The following is a 19,628-nucleotide window of genomic DNA, read 5'->3' on the forward strand; positions in this document are numbered from 1 at the left end:
CTTGCTTTCTAAATTATATGTATGTATTTAAACCTGTTGCAATGGCATTAAATGAAATGTTGTTCTTACAGGGCCAATTGTAGTAGGCAGTAGAATGATGACCAGCATATGGCAGGCAGCAAACAAAAAGAAGCCATAAACTGATTTTGGAGTTTTTGTTTGTAGGAGTCATGCTGGAGGCTTTTTGGTTTTTCTTTTTTTAATCTAAATACTTTTTCATTCAGGATTTCAAAAGAGGCAATCTTCACTTTTTCAGGTGGAGAACGAAGTAAGCACTGAAGCATTTAACTGTTGCTACCATTGAGATTCTCTGTTTATTTCAACTCCTTTCAAAATCATAAAGAAGGCTGCATGTTGAGTTTACTGGTGAATTTGAAACTCTAGCTCTACCCTAAATTTGTGCAGCAGTCACTGAACTACTCATTCTGACCTAGAGCAGGTAGTTCAGCACAAGCTTTGTTGCAAGAATGAAGCCAGTAACACTTCCTTACAGAAAGCTGTTGGGAAACACTGGGGAAGAGAGGCATGGCAGTAACTGGGAGGGATGTGCTTTTAGAAGTTGCATTTAAAAAACAACTTTCGCCTGGGCCCTACACTGCCTTGCTACTCTAGGACAGTGAAGGACTGGAAGGTGTAGGTGTATTTTCTCCAACGCTGATCAAGTAAGTCTGGTTTCCTCTCTTGCTGAAGGAGTAGTAGTAGACTGATTGGCCAACCTCTGGCCTGTGGCAGGATGTTTTAATTGCAGGATCCTCCTGTTAATATATGTAATATTCAGCTGCATGACACACAGCTGAACCACATCTTTACCTTATCCTTATCACAACTGATTCAGAGAAGATTGCACAACTCCAGTCCAAAGGGAGTTAAGCTGTGCAGAGGAGAACAAGTTTAGACAGCCTTTGGAAGTTTTGTCTGACCAGCATGGTTGTGTAGGGCTGTACTCAGTACCTGCACTTCTTCAGAGTCCCTCTGCTGCTGTAGTACAGGTGCGCTGCTGTTACAGACAGAGAGAGGCAGTGTGGATATAATGCTCAGTACCACCAAGGTTATGAAATAACCATGTTGCTAACACACAGAATGGCAAAAACCCACAAATTACCTCCACTCCTTTCTGTAGCTTCTGAGGCAAAAATGTAAACAAGGAACAAAGCCATGTTTTCTCATCATGTTTTTCACATGCCAGTGAAGGCAGAGAACTGTTTAAAAGAAAATACCCTTCCTTCCTTTATGACACATAGCTGAAAGTTGTTTTTTGTATGTCTGCTTAAGTAAGCAGGAATATTTAAATTTTCCTTCTAGTTCCCAAAGGACCTTATTGCATAGGGAAGTTTTTAAACAATGTTTATTCAATTTTTTTTCTTTTTTGTTATAGTAAGGATCAAAGCTTTTTACTTTAGGGAAAAGTGATTCCTGCATCTTAGTCTTATGAAAACTTAATGGAAGAGTGAGTTGGATAGATGGAAAGAATGTTTATATTCTCTTTAGGATTATTTCACTGATTATTTTCATATCCCTAGATCTGAGAACATGCACAGGGACGGATGATTAAAAAAAGGCGTAGTGTGAGAAAAGGGTGTGTGACATTAATAATTATACACACTTCTGAATTAGTAATTGAAGAAATTCTGCAGTGTCACAAGTTACGTGGGTATTTTATTTTTTAAACCCTCAGCCAGAGAGATTCAAACTTTTTAAAAGAGGAGTCGGTCTTGTAGCATGACATTCTTAGTAAACTTCCCTCTTATACAGAAAACAGCTTCAAAGATTTATTTTAAAATGAGGAAGTTCAGTCAGTACTTGGTACATGAGTAGGATATATTGAATGGAAAACCTCCCTTAAATTTTGAAAAATCAGGAGACCCATTTGCACAATTTCAAGGTGGTCTATTTTGAAATTATTACACTGAAAATAGGGCTGAGTCACCAAAATATAGAAAGTGGCAGTTTTACTCAGACTAGGATGTTTACTGCTACTATCTCAGATGTTAAATGCAGCAAGAGATTTTAAGCTCCAAAAGATTAATTGTTCTAAAACCTGATCTGAGCCATCTCATCACAGCTGTTTAGATTCCAATACGCATGTCTAGATGCCAGTTAAAAAGATGCTGGGATTCAATATTTAGTCATCCAGGAAGAAGTAGTTTCCACTCTTCTTCTGTTCCACATCCTTGGGAAGAGAAAAAAGGTCACCATTACTTGAAGCAGTCTTTGGCAGACTTGAACATAACTGAAATAAAAGACACTTATCTAAAATCCTTTCTGCTTCCCTTATTACTCTTACTAGTTTCACATGCTGTTTTTCCAGCACAGTAGAACTACCCTGTCAATCTTCCTTTTGTTCCATATTTTAAAATCTGGCTTCCTATCAAACAATCATAGCTCCTGTACTGCAAAGGTGGTCCTCTCTTACCTTGATGGAATTGAGTTTATTTATTCTTGGTCTGTAATTGTTGGGGTCTCTTCTAAAAGTGATTTCAAGCTGAGATAAAAACTTATTCATTCCAGCCAAGAGAGTCTGTGGACTGTTGAGACAGAAGAATATTTTAGTCATATTTTCAGAAGTTTAATATCATATGATTACAGGCAACTTTGATCTCCATCCTGAGCTCACTCAGGTCTGGAAATGCAAATGTAAGCTGTATTTGACATACCATGACATGCTACATTTTTAGTCAAACCCTACCTCAGATGCTGCTGAAAGATGAGAGTAGTGTCTCATTGTGGCTTCCAGCTGTGACCTTTTCTTTCTTTTTATTTTGTATGTGTGCTTACATTCAAGGAAACATGTGCATTACAAGCACATGTGTGTGCTTACATTCAAGGAAACAAAAACCCAACCCAAAACATAACTTTCTCAATATCCATGAATGAGTGTGATTTTTGCATTCCAACATGTGTGTTCTTGGAAGGGAATACCACCTGGCTACCCCAGCCAGGGTAGCAGGGGATTGCCATGGCAGACAGTGTGTTTATTATTTCATCTAGCTTGTGCCAAGCACTCAGTGTTCTAAAAGCCTGTTTTCTGATAAGGCTGCTCATCAAAAAGTCTCTGTAATCTACATGAAATTACTAACAGGAACAAAAGTAGACATCAAAAGGGACACCTCTGAAAGAGTAAAGCAATGCACACTGATGCTGGCATTGAGACTTGTCCTTCACTACATCTGCATACAAGTACCATTAGTACACTGCTTTCGTCTACGGCAGCTGGAAGTTATTTTCAGAAGGGTAGTTTACAGTTGGTACTTTTTTCATTCCTTGATCTCTTGTGATTATTGTTATTTAGCCATCATGCAATTGCTTAAGGCTGGTCTAGTTTTTGAGGGTTTGGTTATGTTCCTCAACCCTGCCCCAACTGTGGTTTAGGTAGCCTGTAGGTAAGGATCAATCCCATTTGCTGTTCCATGATTCAAAACAAAAGTCAGAACCCTCAGGACAGTCCTGGATGCAGCTTTAATTTCCACAGGCAGGGATGACAATCTTGCTTAGCAATCCCAATGAATCTCTTACCTGTTTGCCAGTGTGTTCTTGGAAGGAATGCCATCAAAAACAATCACACGATCAGCAAGATATGTAGCCATGATAAAATCATGTTCTACCACAAAAGCTGTTTTTTTAGCATGGAGAATGAAACTGAAATGAGGGAAAAGAAGAAAAGAAGAGAGAGTAATGTGAACTCATTGTAATAGTACTGCAAATTTTGGCTCCTTGCCCAGCACATGCACTCACCGTTTAATGACTCTGGCAGCCATCAGACGCTGTTCAGAGTCCAGGTAAGCTGAGGGCTCATCAATCAGATACACATCTGCAGGTTTACCCAGACAAAGGGCTAACGCTACACGCTGCAGCTCACCACCAGACAGCGTCTGAACCTGGTGGGGCGGGGGAAACAAGGCCAGGCTTAGTTCAGGTACAGGCTGAGAGTTAAGACAATGAGGATGTTGATTTAAGCAATTAGTACCTCCTGGTCAATGATGTTTTCTATCTGAAGAGGTTTCATCACGTCAGTTACAAACTGGGGGTGTGTATAGGCATCTCTGATCTTCTCGTGCAGCAGCTGACGGACACTTCCCTAGCAAAAGGAAAATGTTGCCATTCAGTTTTATGCACCACAAGAAAACAAGCAGGAACAGAGTAATAAAAAAATCTATCTAAATAGATACAGCTACAAAATAGGCATAAAATAATTTCTATACTTGTGTTTTGTAGCAAACATGATACTTAATAAATAAGGCTGAAATGTACCGTAGATTTAGGGCTGATTTTCTGTGGTTTGTAGCTGACATTTAGGACTGGGACCTCACCTATAAAAAGACAAAATTAATAATGTAAACAAGAGAATTTCCAGTATCCTTAAAATAGGTTTTATCTTGGGTGTAACACATTACCTCCTTCATCAGGTGTAAGTCTTCCTGCAAGCATTCGGATAAATGTTGTTTTGCCAGTTCCTGAAATACAATAAAATACAAGTTACACATTAATCACTTTTTAGTAATTTAGACCCCTAACAAATCACTGATACAACAACAACTAAGACTATTTAATAAAGAATATGTTTTAAAATTATACTGCTTTGAGAATTCCTATATTATCTTCCAGCACTTGCTACTACTTGCTTTTCCAAATGGAAGAGACAGCTTAAAACTGACACCTAAGTTTTTAAAACAGGGTAGGTAACAAACACAACACGGTGGCACTGTTAACACTCAGTAACTTTACATTCTTCCTACTCAGGGGGCTCATGCTGTGATATCTTCACCAGGCAACAAGCAGCTCAACCTGACTCAAACCCAGTAATTGTGAAGCCTGGCTCCTCCCAAAGTGAAGAAGGGCTTTAGGAGCATATTCAGGGCTGGAGAAGTAGTTTCCAACAAAAATTGCACTTACCATTTTCCCCTAACATCACCATAATTTCAGAATCGGTGAATTCTCCAGCTACTATGGATAGTTCAAACTCTCCCATCTTTTTCTTCATTCCTGGATATTTGTACATACACATCTTTTTAACCTCTTCTTCATTAGCTGTCTCGGCTACCTTAAATACCAGAGATGCATCTCGAAACCTTAGATTTTCTGTTGGAACATAGCCATCTAGGAAGATGTTTATGCCTATGATGGGAGGAAAAAAGATCATTAGAAAGGTCTGCAACAAAGTAAAACAAGACGAATTTCAATTCCTGGCTGCAAATTCCATTCTGATAATGAGAATACTGGATTTTTAATGCTTTAAAAGAAGCAACAAGACCTCCTCTTTTAAGGTGTGCACATTGCAAACTGAATGAAGAAGAGCCTTACTAAACTACAGAATGGCTGGAGCAGCTCTTTCTGAAAAGCCACTGTTAGTGATGTGTGTGGAGTTTAAAGGAACTCCTGCTGTTGGGCCCACTCTCTCAAAGCTAGTTTTTACTGAGTCTCAGTACTACAAGTGGGGTCAATTCAGTTGAACACTACTGTGTGGTTGCACAGCACAGAGGTATGTAGTGTTCAACTTCTCTCCTGCCCTTTACTACTTACAGGGTCTTTTGTGTAACTCCACTGTTTACAAAACACCTGCAAGTATCAAAATTATGTCCACAGCAAGTGAAAATGAAGGCTTTTGGGTTGAGTTACAAATTAAGTATCATTTTACACAGAAATTCTGCAAAAAATCAAACAGTTTTTTCATTGCTGAACTGTGACGGGATGAGGACATGTTTATATAGCAGATAACTGGCATTTTGCTGTCTTTTTTTGGGGAAAGTTTAAAAAGAGCAATATGGCAAGAATTACCTTCTCTTACGCTGAAAGGCATGGTAACAACACCATAAGCACTTGGCACTCCATACAGGCAGCAGATAAAGTCAGAGAGATAATCTAATACACTTAGATCATGCTCTACAACAATAATGTACCTGAAAAACAAAGCCAGAGAGATGCTTTTTTTATCTCAATGCAAAATATTTTTTCTTTCTTTTTTTCTTAATCTAGTCTTGCATAAACAAGAGCTATCAACATGATTTTTAGTTAATATGATTTCTTCACTTTATACTAAAGAAGGAGAGAGTTCATATCCCTCTATCCCTCACCAGCATTTTTTAAACTGTCCAAAAACTCGTGAATGATAAATTTAAAGTCCATCTTCAGCATGAACTGGCAGATTCTTTATGTACATTAAGTGGAAGGATGTTGATTGATTTGAGTGAAAAATATTTAGCACATTTTAAGAAAAAAATCTTTGTGAGAAAGGGATGAAACAGCAATATTCAGGTGAAAAGTAACCACCAATGTTTTCCTATCCTTATTACAGAATTTTGAAATGGGACCAGAAACTACAGGAAATAAGTTTCCAAAATGCAAAAGAATAGAATATTACAGACATGGAATATCTGAAACATCTGTTAGTGTGCCATACTGAGGAGTGAGCACTTCTGAGGGGATGGACTGGATGCTTCTTCCCTCTGTAAGCAGTCATGCATTACTACAGTCTGGTGAAACAGCTGAAGCTTGTATTTACCTGTCAGGGTTTATGAGGGACCGGATGGTAATGGCAGCCTTCAAGCGCTGCTTGACATCCAAGTAGCTGGAAGGTTCATCAAACATGAAGCTAATCCCAAAAGGAAGAGTGAAGTCTTAGTGAATGCAAGCTTTCTATTTACTCAAACATAATATTAACATTACAACCATTAAGTAAATGGAAATAAAAAAGAATCATTATTTATACTGAGAAAGGGAGACAAAAAATGAGAATTGTGCACACCTGCCTTTATTCTCTGTAGACTGCCATGTGAAAGTGAGTTAAGTATTACTTTCCCAAAAGTTCTGACAAAGTTATCAAAGTTATCAAAAGTTACAAGAATCAGTAGTTAGGATTCCCATCCACTAACTTAAATTTAAATTACCTTAAATTTAACTAAATGAACTAAAAAGTGCAAAAATACTTCAGAAGACTGGAAAAAGGACATTTTCCAAAAAGAGCACACTGAACAAGGAAATCCACTTGAAATTCCCACCAACCAAACAAAAAACAGCAGCCCAAGTGAACAAAACCAACCAACCAAAAATTCATGAAAAAGAAATCCAAAACCCTGTAACTCTTCTGGTCTTGCTTTGTTGGTCCCAAGGAGTCAGGAAATAACAAAGATTAGACAGTAATTTCCTGCTTGCAAAGACAGGAGAGGAGGGACTAAAAGTTCTAAGAGGTGGGGAAGCAGCTGTACCGTTCTCATTCTGAGAAGCTAAGGGAGGTGTGCTGTCCAACAGGATACATTTAGATTGCATTAGGGAGAGGTTATGAGGGTGGGATGCTGAAATCTAACACTGCCTTCTGAAATCAGCTATTTCCACTCAATAAATGAAAGTATACAGAATCCAGAGATTAAACATGAAGTAAAAATGGCTTTCAGCTGATGAGCTGGAAATTTTTAAAAAATAATTTAAAACATTATTTAATAATTTTTAAATATTCTTCAATATTTCATACAAAAGATTATTGTTAAGAATAAGTGTAAATTTGAGGACCATATTCTGAGACAGATTATTAGAAGCAATGTGTAACAGAAGTAAATTTAACATACATATCAGCCTTCTGAATGCAAACAACTGCACAAGCAAATCTCTGAAGTTCTCCTCCTGAAAGGTCCTCAACATTTCTTTCTTTCAGATGTGTTAAGTCTGCAAATAAGTGATTAATTTTAGGTATGTGATAACCAACAGAACAATCCATGTTTTGATTACCTACAGAAACATGTAATAACATAGCAAACATCCTAGAGAGAGGGAAAGAGAACAGAAGGACAATAAGCTTTCACTTTATACAGCACCAGTATCATACTGCTAATACTAAGTCACAGCAAGCTCTGGCTTCTCTGCAGCATTAGCTGCATGGCTGCTTCCTGTTGTGCGGAAGAATTATATTTCTATTCTTTCTCCACCACACTGGTGAAGATTCTGGCCCTAAAAAGAAACTATACCAGTTCTGAAAGTGCTTCTTGTCAGGCTTGCCTGGAGAGTTCTGATTTTCAGGAAAATCAAGTCCCTCAAACCCTACAGGAGATGGGTGAAGCAGGTATTTTCTAAGCAGCTTAATGTACACATTTCAAGAATAGGTTGTGTCATTAATAAATTAAGTGGGACTCAAAGACCACATTCTTGGTGGCACAATGGCAGCCTCACCTTCACTACCCAGTTCTACCAAAAACAATCCCATAGTGAATTTAGTAACAACTAAATACAAAACACCTACAAAACATTACTAGGGCTGGACTATGCAGATGTTCTTATTAATTGTATTAATCTCAGAAGTCAGTGTTACTCCCCCTAAAATTAGATACATACAAGCTTTGGGGGGAGTGTGGAATATTAAGATAACATTTTTTACATGCAGTGTAGAAGGGAGGATGCTCAGATTTTGCCATATTTGTGAGCAAGCAAGAGCAGCAGATGTTAAGTGGGATTTTTCCGGATTTAAAAATAAGCACTTTCTACTATGAAACAGAAACTGCATTAAATTCTGTTAACTAGAATGTATCAACTAGTTTGCCACCAGAAAGTATTATTTGTGTTATTTATATTACAGCATGCCCTGGGATTTACACTAAAGCACTTTTTCTCTCTTTGAGTTGGCATAATTTACATGCTCTATCATATTGTGGTAACTTGATTGTTTCAGTAAATATGAACTTCTCAAATTTTGACTGTACAAAATTACTTACCAAGCTGCTGACACACAACAGTTTGTGTCTTGGTTTCATCCTTCCTATCCAGAATTGATCCCACTGTTCCCTGTATGATAAATAATAAAAAACCCCAACCAACATTAAAAATTTCAAACAGTTCTGAGTTATGCTGCTAAATAAAACCTTTAAACACATAAGAAGTACTACAGAAGAAGCTCCCAGCTTTCTATTAACTCATGAAATGTCTCACCTTTGCAGCTTTAGGGATCTGGTCCACGTACTGAGGTTTAATGATAGCTTTAAGGTCATCTTCCAGGATCTTGGTAAAATAGTTCTGTAATTCAGATCCTCGGAAGTAAGTCAAAATTTCTTGCCAGTCAGGTGGATCCTGTGACAAAATTAAAGCCTGGGTTTACTTATACCATTTAAAAACATAGTGAGGAGCCCTAATTTCAAATTCCAATCAATAAGGCAAATAGAATATGCTTGTAAGAGAACAAACCAAAAAAATCTGCAAAAGCATTCCAAAAACAAAGTTTAGAGAGACCTTCTTTTTCCAGGTTTCACTACTCTTCCAAAAAAAATTAAAATTTGCACAGCTAAGAAGCTACTGAACTGAAACAACTTCATGGGGTAAATGACAGCATGGATTAATGTAACCACACTTGTTAGCTATCTGATACAGCTAATCCAAAGGAAAAGGACTGGAATGATAAAAGCACGAACTAGCACAGAAGATGCAACAAAACTGGTAATTTTCTCTGCTTCTAGCAAACATTTTCAAGGAAATAGAAGGAAAAAAAAAAGAAAGGAAAAATGACAAATTGAAAATAAAGGAACTGTTCAGAGCAATCACCCAGGAAAAAGTTCCCCCTTGCACACTGTACTACTCTGAGGGGTGCTGAGTTAATTACTTTGATGATAAACAGTATGGATCAGACTGACACAGTCATATTTCCAAACCAAGCAAATACACAGAGGAAATGCTTCATCAGTTTTAGAGCAGAAGCAACATGGAAGATTCAATTCATACCACGTGTTTCTGTGGTCATACTGATATGGCTCCTTCACAGCAAAGTCTGATTTTGGAAGCATGGTAATTCAATTAAGTACACATTCAGAAAGTCAAAAGTTTTGCTATTTCTGCAATACTACCACCTGAAACAAGAAGTCCACAAAATAATATAAACCAAACTTGAAAGAGAATGACTATTTCTTTGCACCTTTAGGTAGCAGCCATGACTGAGCAGTTTATTAAAACATTACTCTTTCAGGTAAAGAAACTGCTGAAGAAAGTACCAACACACTTGTTCTTACAAACGCTTCCTGAAGGACAAAAGTGTTCACCAGAATTCAATTGTCCCCATGCCATCTGTAACATCTGAAATACTGATAAAAGGAGTCCTAATAGTCATTATTTATGCCCTTTCTCTAATGTATTCACTCTTTGGAGTGGTGCTAGGTAAAGAAGCCCTTGTAAAATATTTTGCTCACTGGCTGCAGTTTGACTTGGAGGAAACACATAGGAAAATGGATTATGAACTCCTATGAATACCAGCAGACTACAAGTTTTAAGTCTCATTCTCAAAAAGTCTTATTTCTACATAACTAGCAACGTGAAGAAACTAAGGATTTTTCAGAGCTCGGTATTCAAGTGTACAGTGGGATATACCTTCAACCACAACTTACAATAACAACATACTCTATGAGAAATCTTCCTCAAAAGAATCAAAGAAGAATCAAAGATAAAAATGCCTAAGAGGTCCCAAGGATACACAGTAAGTGCTCATAGACACTTGAGCTGTTCAGATAAAAACAAAGGAAACTTAGAAGAAACTCCAGTACTTGGGCTATGGAAATTTCTGATGGGAACAGGTAAATTATGCAGGGAGAAAAACGTGATGTTTTTTAAAGACTGGTATTAAAAAAACCCCAAGCCCATAAGTATGACTTCAAGAAACCAACCTCTGATTTTTATCTTTTGTGAATTACAATCACAATTAGTTCCCTTATCTTTCTTGAGAGATATACACAATTTGCAAGAAGGCAAATTGTTAGCAATAACCGTCTACTACTGGTGCTGTGTGGAGTAGGTCACTGGCTGTCAATATCAAAGTGCCAACAACCCCACAAATCTATCCCATTCACAGATACAAACATTCAGTCCAAAAAAATAAACAGCTACCTAAAATGCTAACTCTTTTTTATTGCTGATACATACATCATATTTTCCAAGATTTGGCTTCTGTTTTCCTGCTAAAATTTTCAAGGCAGTTGATTTTCCAATACCATTGGTTCCAACCAATCCCAGTACTTCACCTGGACGAGGGATAGGCAACCTGTACAAAACATTGATAAGTTTGTGTTACATTTATCCATCACACACCAACACTTAGTGGGCAAGTAAATGCTGCAACCCATTTTCAGACCTTCTGATTACTACAGCCTTTGTTAATTTGCAAATATCTAACCCAAATCATATCAAGTTCCTTAAAAATTGAAGAGCATAAGAAATACTTAAGGACAGTCTGTTTTTAAATAGGGGCTCTGTAAAATAATCCCTAACACTAATTTATTTAATTATAATACTTTTTAATAAGAACAATTTAACTAACATTCTAAAAGGAAGCTACTGGGGTAAGAACCAAGAACACTTTGACGTGCACTATGTTTACACTATCAATTTTTTTGTCTCTTTGATATTTGAAAAATAAAATACCTGTGAAGTTTGAAGGCATTGGCACAGTATCTATGTGTTGTTTCTTTCTCCAGGTTGCTAGGTAAGTTAACAATTGACAAGGCTCCAAAAGGACATTTCTGGAATTGAAATAAATTATAGATTATTAGTGCACACAATTTATTAACAAAAGCCTATGTTTTGTACTGCACCCAGCTGTGCATTTGTATTTTTAAATGGACCTCTACCAAATTTCCTTTACATGGTCGACCTGCCAAGGAAGTTCTGTGCCACATTTTTCAAATTAGTAGTCTGCAGTTTAGACTGTCAGTCTACAATACAAATAAGGCACAGCACATGTATTCTACACCTTTCACAAAAAACATCTTTCTGCTGCTAGGTGTCTACAGACACAAACAAAAAACCCAAACAAGGCCAAGCAAAAAACAAAGCCACAAATAAAACCCACACCTTGCAACCCAACCAGTTCAGTCAAGTGACACAGTTCTTCACTTTCTATAAACAGTAAGTCAACTTGGTCTGATTAATCCAGGAAAGAAAACTGCTTTTTGAAGTTACAGTATGCATTGCTAAATGTAATAACAAAATAAGGAAAATTTAGCACTTTAAATAAAGCAGTTTTATTTTTACCTTGATGCAAATACCACAACCAATACAAAGTGTTTCTGAAATCCATGCTATTTTGTTCTGTGATGTGACTTCTATGCAAAGTTTTCCTGGTGAAAAAAAATTAAGATAAGATCAGTCCAGTTTCTGGTGAATCCAAATTCCTGCCTACTAAATTTCAGAGGACCTTGTAACTGATGAACGTTCACTGAAGATTCAGATTATCCAAAGGCTTGAAAAGTGTCATTATTACTAGGAATTGTTCATGCTTTTAGTGATATTTCTAAAAGCTTTATGAAAAAAAAAGCTTGAATGATATACAAAAATCTATCAGTTATAAAAAGCTCATTCTACAGAGTAGAACTGATTTAAAAGTTTAAAATCCAATTGCTTCAACACTTTGTTACATTGTATCTCTTACCCATTCGAACCACAGGACAACTCTTCTTGCATTCCTGACGACATTTCTTTGGCTTACATTTGTCATGGTTGACTATAGCAATTCTTGTTAATTTGTCGGCCATAATGCACAATTTAGGGTTAAACACATACACCAATTATAAGAAGGAGTAGTGGGAGTCTTCCAGACCTTAAAGAAAAGAAAAAAACAAAAGAAAAAAAACCCGTAAGAGATCAGGTTACTGACAGCACAGGTAACAGACATATCTAACCTAAGTTATTGCTAGTGGAGTGGAGAGATGAAAAATGCAAAATTATTTCTTTTCCTCCTTTATGCAACATGGCAAACAGCAGAGCTAGAGATACAAATAACAAGGATACTGATGTGTAGATAACTGCACAAATTTTTTAACATCATCTTTCTGTCCCATTACTATTTTTCCAGTGTAGAAATAAAATTGCGATTTATCTTAAAATGGATTTGTTTCCAAAAAAGCACACTGTAGTAAGGACATAAGGATCTATACAGCTCCAAATTTTAGTTTTACAAGTTACCTACTATAAAGCACCCTTGTTCACATTGACAAATTGTGACTACAACTACTACTCTAAGGATATGATTGAATATACATTTACCAACTGTATGCCAATATTCTGTATTAAAGGATTAAAACAGTGTAAAATGTAAACCAGTTTTCAAAGTGAAAATTTTTAACTGAGTATAAAAAGTAAACCAGGCAATATGAGCAGCCATTCATGATGATGTTTGATTATTTAATCTTGAGTTTCATTAGTATCTGAATAACTACAGTTACCTTCTTAATTTCCTAATATGGTATCAATGCCTATAATAGATTTAAATAAAAGTAAGTAAAATTCTTTATAAAGAACATAGAAAGGCTCCACAAAGGGATCTAGCCAAGCTGGATCCATGGGGATCATGAGGATCAGTAAGGCCAAGCGCTGGGTCCTGCCCTTGGGTCACAGCCACCCCAGGCAGTGCCACAGGCTGGGGAAGAGTGTAAGGAAAACTGCCTGGTGGAAAAGGACCTGGGCATGGCCGGTGACAGTGACTGAACACAAGCCAGCTGTGCCCAGGTGGCCAAGAAGGCCAGCGGCATCCTGGCCTGGATCAGCAGCAGTGTGGCCAGCAGGACCAGGGCAGGGATTGTCCCCCTGGACTTGGGGGGGCCACTCCTTGGGTGCTGTGTCCTGCTCTGGGCCCCTCACTAAAGAAAGTCACTGAGGGGCTGGAGCGAGCCCAGGAAGGGCAGTGGAGCTGGGGAAGGGTCTGGAGCACCGCTCTGAGGAACAGCTGGGGGAGCTGTGGATGTTTAGTCCAGGAAGGGAGGCTCAAGAGAGCCCCTCTCACTCTCTACACCTGTCTGAAAGGAGGGTATAGCAAGGAGGGGAGTCAGGCTCTTCTTCAAAATAAGAGGACACAGGACAAGAGGAAACAGCCTCAGATCTCAGCAGGGGAGGTTTAGACTGGATGTCAGGGAAGCTGTCTTCTCTGCTGAAAGGTGGACAAGCATTGCAACAGGCAGCTCAGGGAAGTGGCTGAGTCACCATCCCTGGAGGTATTTAAAAGACATGTAGATGTAGCCCTCAGGGACACAGGGTAGGAGCCAGAGCTGGGTTAATGGTTGGACTCAATAATCTTAGAGGTCTTTTCCAACCTAAAAAACTCTATAATTCTGTGGAGGACAAGATGATTAAATATTCCTGAAATCACAAACAAATGCATGCAAAGAACTGAAATTATGACTTGTATTCCTCTCTATAAGCCACTCTTTGTTCTTTGTAATGTACATCGACAAGTACTGGATTGCAATGGGACTTTGTACAGCTGCAGCAAATGGAGGGAGGGCAGAGAATTTTAAATTTAAGTCTTGATAGCCAAAAAAAGGTGGAATGTGTTTTAAAGTATATTTCTATTTCCTTTACTATATTCACTCAAAATAATGAAAATAATAATGACTTTTATCTTCCTATGAACAAGACACACCTAAGGGCAACTCTCCCTCCAGCTCCAGAACAAAGACGACTGACTTATGAGGCCCTTGGAAGATTTTAAGATATTGCAAATGACTTTTTTTTTTGTTGTTGTAAAAATAAATGCCATAAAGTACAAAACATTTCCATCTCACTAAACAAAGGGATGGCAGCCCTACAGATGATGCATGCTCAAAATCATTTCAATGCAGTATCAGTAGTACAATGATAAAACTGGGAAGGAGTCTGGAAATACTTCAGGCTTCCATACAGTGCAAAGGTGCAGCTGCATCCAAAGGATTCCAACATGTCTAATTAAGGGAAGGTTTTTTTTGGATGCCCAGCTCATCTCTGCTTCACCAAACCAAAGCATCCTGCAGTGGTTCACAGACTATATTTACTACATATGGCTATTGGAGGAAGAAAGGTTGTGACTTGCAGACTCATGAAGGAAGAAGAATAAAATGGGTGTATGGCACACATCATGTTAAATTCTACCCTTCTATAAACTTCAATTGGAAGGAATCCTCCAGCTACTACTGCAATATCTGGAAGATGGACACCCAACAGCAAAAGTCAGAAAAGCTGATGTTATTGCATCCTTAAATCCATTACTGCCATAGGTACCAACATTTTAAGTGGTTCCTTTAAAAAGTGGTAGTCTTATTCCTTTATTCAGTTTCCAAAGTATTTTAAAACTAATGTCAAAAGATATTCTTCATCACCTATAAATGAATGTAACTATCACTCACACTGCCAACCATATTGTGGAGGTTTCTACTTACGTTTCTTTTTTTCCCTTTACTATTTTAAATTTCCTAAGCCAGAAAGTCTTATTAACACAGCTGATGTTTTCAAATAAATGACTGAATATAAGAAAAAAAAATTAAAAGTGATTCAACAGTTCTGTGTTGTCAGACCAGATTGACAAAGTAGGGCTGAACATTGAAATTGCATCTGTAGACCAGGCAAACAGGCCTGGAATAATGAGTCTGCAGTTCCCACTTTAATACATCAGGAAACAACAAACTGAAAGCCTTATTTTTGAAGGCTATAAAGGTGCTTTAGTCAGGGTAATTTTCTTGGGGACAGATACTGGATGTTGTCATTACTTCAAATACAGATACATTCTTTGGGAAGACATCCCAATGCCTTTCACTAAAATCCTGCAGTTTACAAAGAGTATTTGGGGGTGAATGATTCCCTCTCTGTTTTCCCAAGGGAAGTGCCAAGTGGCCCTTTCTCCATGGCCTGAGCAGACAGGGCACTGTGGATCTCCCACCTGAGCTGTAGGCAGCAGTGAACCAGTCCTGGTGGGTTGCTCCAGGACCAAACCTCCCTCCCCAGCCCCCCAAACCCTGCTCGAAGCTCAGCCCGGCCCCCCCCCTCAGCCACCCACCCTCCAGCCGGGGTTTAGCCTGCAGCTCCACAGCAGGAGAGTGGGATGGGGCTGCTCCAAGACACCAAGGCAAACACGGCTTGAAACAAGCAATTCTTGCCAAGCTCCTCAGCAAGCTTTCCACAGTCTTGGTGGGATAATCAGACTGAAGTTTACACTCGCTGCTGAATCAGACTGTGGCTGGTAAGCAATGAAACAGCCCGAGTTTGGGTATTTTTCTAATTCTAACTTCCTAGGGAAAATGCCCATGTAAGTTCCATTCTAACTTACAGTTAATTCTAACTTACACAAAAATGCCCAATCTGTGGTGAACAGTTTTGAAGGGGTCAGTGAATTAAGTATGTACACTAAGCATTTAGAGTACATGGTGGGGGGAATAGAAGTCATGAAGCAGGATGGAGACACACATCACACACTCCTCCCACTCTGCTCCCATCTATGTGACAGAGGTGTCAGTTTATCCAAAACTCTCTAGCGGTCTTAACCATTTTCAGAAACAAAAAAAGGGAACTTCTGTAATATTTCCAGGACTGTGCTGACATCTACAATGACAGCTGTCCACAAAAGAAAATAATAATATCTACTTAGAACTCAGAAACAAATAAACAAACTGTCCAAAACCAGACTGAACTCAAGTTACATATTTACATCCAGTTAGCTGAGTGGCATTGAAATGAACATATGGAATAGGATGGTCTGACTGCAAGGAACAGATGTAGAACTCTCAGGAGACTGAACACAGATCAGCAATGTTACAGTACAGCACACCAGTAACCGAGCAGTGCAGTCAGCACTTCAGGGGCAGGAGAAACTGGTACTCAGAAGCATTTGACTTCATGACTGTGCTTGTCCTTTCCATATCAAGAACAGAATAAAAAACAGAGTATGAAAATACTAATTTGCAACTAACTACTAGGGTAAAGAGCTATTTGAGTTATTGAATGATGATGGTGTGGCAGCAGAAAATATTCCCAGCATGGACAGACAACACAGGTGAAGGAAGGAGAGAATGACTAAAAACTGCTGGCTAGAGAAAAAGGAAATGTTGTAAAGGCCCTGTCAGTATCATTCATTAAAGCCAAAAACTGCCCATTACATTCAATTATGTAATTTAATACAAAAAATGAAACATGTCTAAAAATAAGACACCAAACATGTTATCACAAGCCTTCTAAGTCAGCATTCTTAGGCTGTCTGCTACAGCTGCTGCACACCCTGACACACCAGATTACAAAAATAAAAAAAGTTGTCCACGTGCAGACCTTGCTATCTGCCACAGAAGGCAACAGCAATGTACAATCTATAGAACATGTGCAATGTGCTTGCATTAATAATATTTATTTCTTTCTCATGCATTAGAGCAAAATTGTAATTTACTAAGTCAAGGCAATTATGACGGAGAAGAATTTGTAATTGCACTAAATTTTTCAGGCTTAAACAAAGAAAAATTTAAACATTAAAAGTAAATGAAGACTGAAACAGAACCAGAGACCATTCATTGAAAGATGTGAAGGCAAGGCCTGGGTTCAGAATTGTGCCATCTTCGGTTACTTTGCACAAAACCAGTGAACACTTCATAAAATTACAGTGCATGAGACGTCAGAGAGAAGTGCTGTGGAATTAAGTGAGGATGAGCAGCATTTGCAGCTGCCACTGAAAACAAGCAATTGAGAACTGCCTCTCAACTCCACTGCCAATGGACTACATACAGTCACATAAAGCCAAGAACTAGAATACCCAAAAAAATTTGAAATTTAAAGTAAAAGAGATTTTCAACTGCATATGGGAGATCACTACATCTGTAAGTATCAAAGCAGAAGCAACAGTAAATGATACAAGAACTAGTCCATACTTAAGGTTTTCATATTTAAGAAACTGAGGCAATGTAAAAAAAGAAGTTCAGACATGCCCCAGATTTCCCTACTGTATTAAATCATTATGTTACTCATAAGACACGTCATGAATAAGAAAATATGTTAACATGAAAGCATATGGTCAAGTATACTGACGCTGCAGAACGAGTGGGTGTGTTTAGCTTGTGCTGAGCAGTATTAATTATCACTCAATCTTTAACATTTCCCCTTAACATGAAGTGAAATGCGTGAGAACGAACCCGTAAATTAGCAATCTAATGAAACTAAGGAAAGTATTTCATGACCACTGGTTTAGGACTGCAGTTTATGGAAGGAACCACAGCAGGGAAACTTAAATTAGGACGTGAAAACTGTCACAGGAACTTGCAGGTGAAGTATCTAAATGCATTCCAGGCAGGAAACACTACCATGGTCCTTAAGAAAAGCTCTGCCGACTTCTTTTGTTTTTACACATACCTCGCAGAAAACGGCCTTACTCCGTTATCTTATCGCACCTGCAGGAAGGCTTGATCTCCTCACCGCCCCACAAGTACCCACGTGGATATCAGCTTCCCTCAAAAGAAGGCAAAATTCGGCCTTCCCCCCAAGCCCGAGCAGGAAGTTCCCAGTTTTCATAGGAGCAAAATGCCGGCGTTCCCTTTCCCAGAGCCAGGCCACCGCCGCCAGGCGAGGATCCCGCGCTGCATCCACAGGGAGCCATACCCGCGGCCGGGAACAGCAGCAGGGCCGGCGCTCTGACCCCGGCTGCCACAAAACCCGAGGCGTCGGGGATGACGTGCCGCGTGTGCAGGCAGTGCCGGCCCGGGCCGTGCTCACGCCGGCAGCGAGCCCCGATCCCCGGGAGCCTCCGGCCCTGAGGCCCGGGCGGGGCGCGGTCGAGCCGACCCTTCTCCCACGGTGCTACGGGCGAGGCCGCCGCCCAGGCCGAGCCCAGGCCGGCAGCACACCATGAGGAGCGGGGCCCCTTCCCCACCACCTCCATTCCCGTGCGGGAAGGTGGGGATTCCCCCCCGGCGCTGCTTACCGGGAGCTGTGAGGGGGGTGCGGCGGGGCCAGGGGCAGGAGGGGTAGGAGCGCGCGCGGCGCCCTCGCGCCGCGGCCGGGAAACGGCGTCCGGTGATCCCGCGCGCGGGCCCGCGCGCGCAACGTGCTCGCGCCGCCGCCGCCACCCGGCCAAGATGGCCGTCGGGCCCGGGGGGCGGGGCCTGGCCCGCGCCACGGAGAGGAGGGGTGGGAAGGGAAGGAAGAGAAGGGAAGGAAGGGCGGCCCTCTCCAGGGACAGCAGGGGAGGGAAGGATGGTACTCCTCACCACGGTAGACCTAGAGCGTGGCCGTGCGTAGGGAGCGCAGCCTCCCAGGGCGGGTCGGGGCTCCCGAGCTCCCCGAGCCCGCCCTGCGAGCGGCGGCCGCGCTCTGAGGGGAGCTCCCGGGCCGGCACGGAAAGGTCTCGCTGGCCTCTGCTTCTGCCGCGTAGGTTGTGACGGGCAGCAGCAACAGTTAGACCGGTGCTTCTCTTCTCAAGGAAGGGTGTTCCATTCCCTTTCACGACCGCGGTTTCGGCATTAGGAAGCGAGCTCTAATATCGGATGCGCCCGGGGATTGATACAACGCGAAAGGTACCAAGATAGAATGGTCCCGCTAGCCTTTACCTGCTCTGGGCAGCGTGTCTTCTGCACCTGGAACACTGGGGCTACGTGCTTTCATTCCCATCGGGCAGAACTGTCACTCTCTTTGGGAGCCCATCACCTCACTTAGGACACCACCCCCAACAATGATCGTGCCCACGGATTGCTCCTAAAGAAGGGGTGCCACGACACCCGGGTCTTGCTGGCCTTTACCTGCCCTGAGCAGCGCGTCATCTGCACCTGAAACACTGCGACTACGCGCTTTCCTTCCCGTGGGGAAGCATCTCTAGAAGCCACCTCGGGAGCTCGGGTTCCATACCGAGCACGTCCCAGGCTCGCTCCCACACCGGAGGAGCCGGGACGCGGCGCTCCGCC

General features: G+C 40.4%; 1 protein-coding gene across 2 annotated transcripts; it reads right to left on the bottom strand.

The window, feature by feature from the left end:
* Positions 1-1,636: 1,636 nt before the first annotated feature.
* On the bottom strand, positions 1,637-19,627 carry ABCE1 (ATP binding cassette subfamily E member 1). Of its 2 annotated transcripts, none has more exons than XM_066547988.1 (18): positions 19,467-19,627; positions 12,383-12,550; positions 11,986-12,071; positions 11,377-11,474; positions 10,879-10,996; positions 8,908-9,045; positions 8,694-8,763; positions 7,557-7,653; positions 6,497-6,586; positions 5,773-5,894; positions 4,891-5,112; positions 4,392-4,451; positions 4,249-4,307; positions 3,965-4,075; positions 3,733-3,875; positions 3,514-3,636; positions 2,414-2,525; positions 1,637-2,170 (listed from the first exon to the last, which is right to left on the bottom strand). In XM_066547988.1, exons 2-18 carry the CDS (start codon positions 12,483-12,485, stop codon positions 2,123-2,125), a joined length of 1,800 nt encoding a protein of 599 aa, XP_066404085.1. In that variant the 5' UTR covers positions 12,486-12,550; positions 19,467-19,627; the 3' UTR covers positions 1,637-2,122. The 2 variants fall into 2 exon arrangements, with proteins under 2 accessions (XP_066404085.1, XP_066404084.1); XM_066547987.1 differs by lacking the exon at positions 19,467-19,627 and adding an exon at positions 18,653-18,773.
* Position 19,628: the final 1 nt, after the last annotated feature.

The sequence above is a fragment of the Molothrus aeneus genome, chromosome 4, assembly GCF_037042795.1.
Source record: "Molothrus aeneus isolate 106 chromosome 4, BPBGC_Maene_1.0, whole genome shotgun sequence".
Classification (NCBI taxonomy): Eukaryota; Metazoa; Chordata; class Aves; order Passeriformes; family Icteridae; genus Molothrus; species Molothrus aeneus.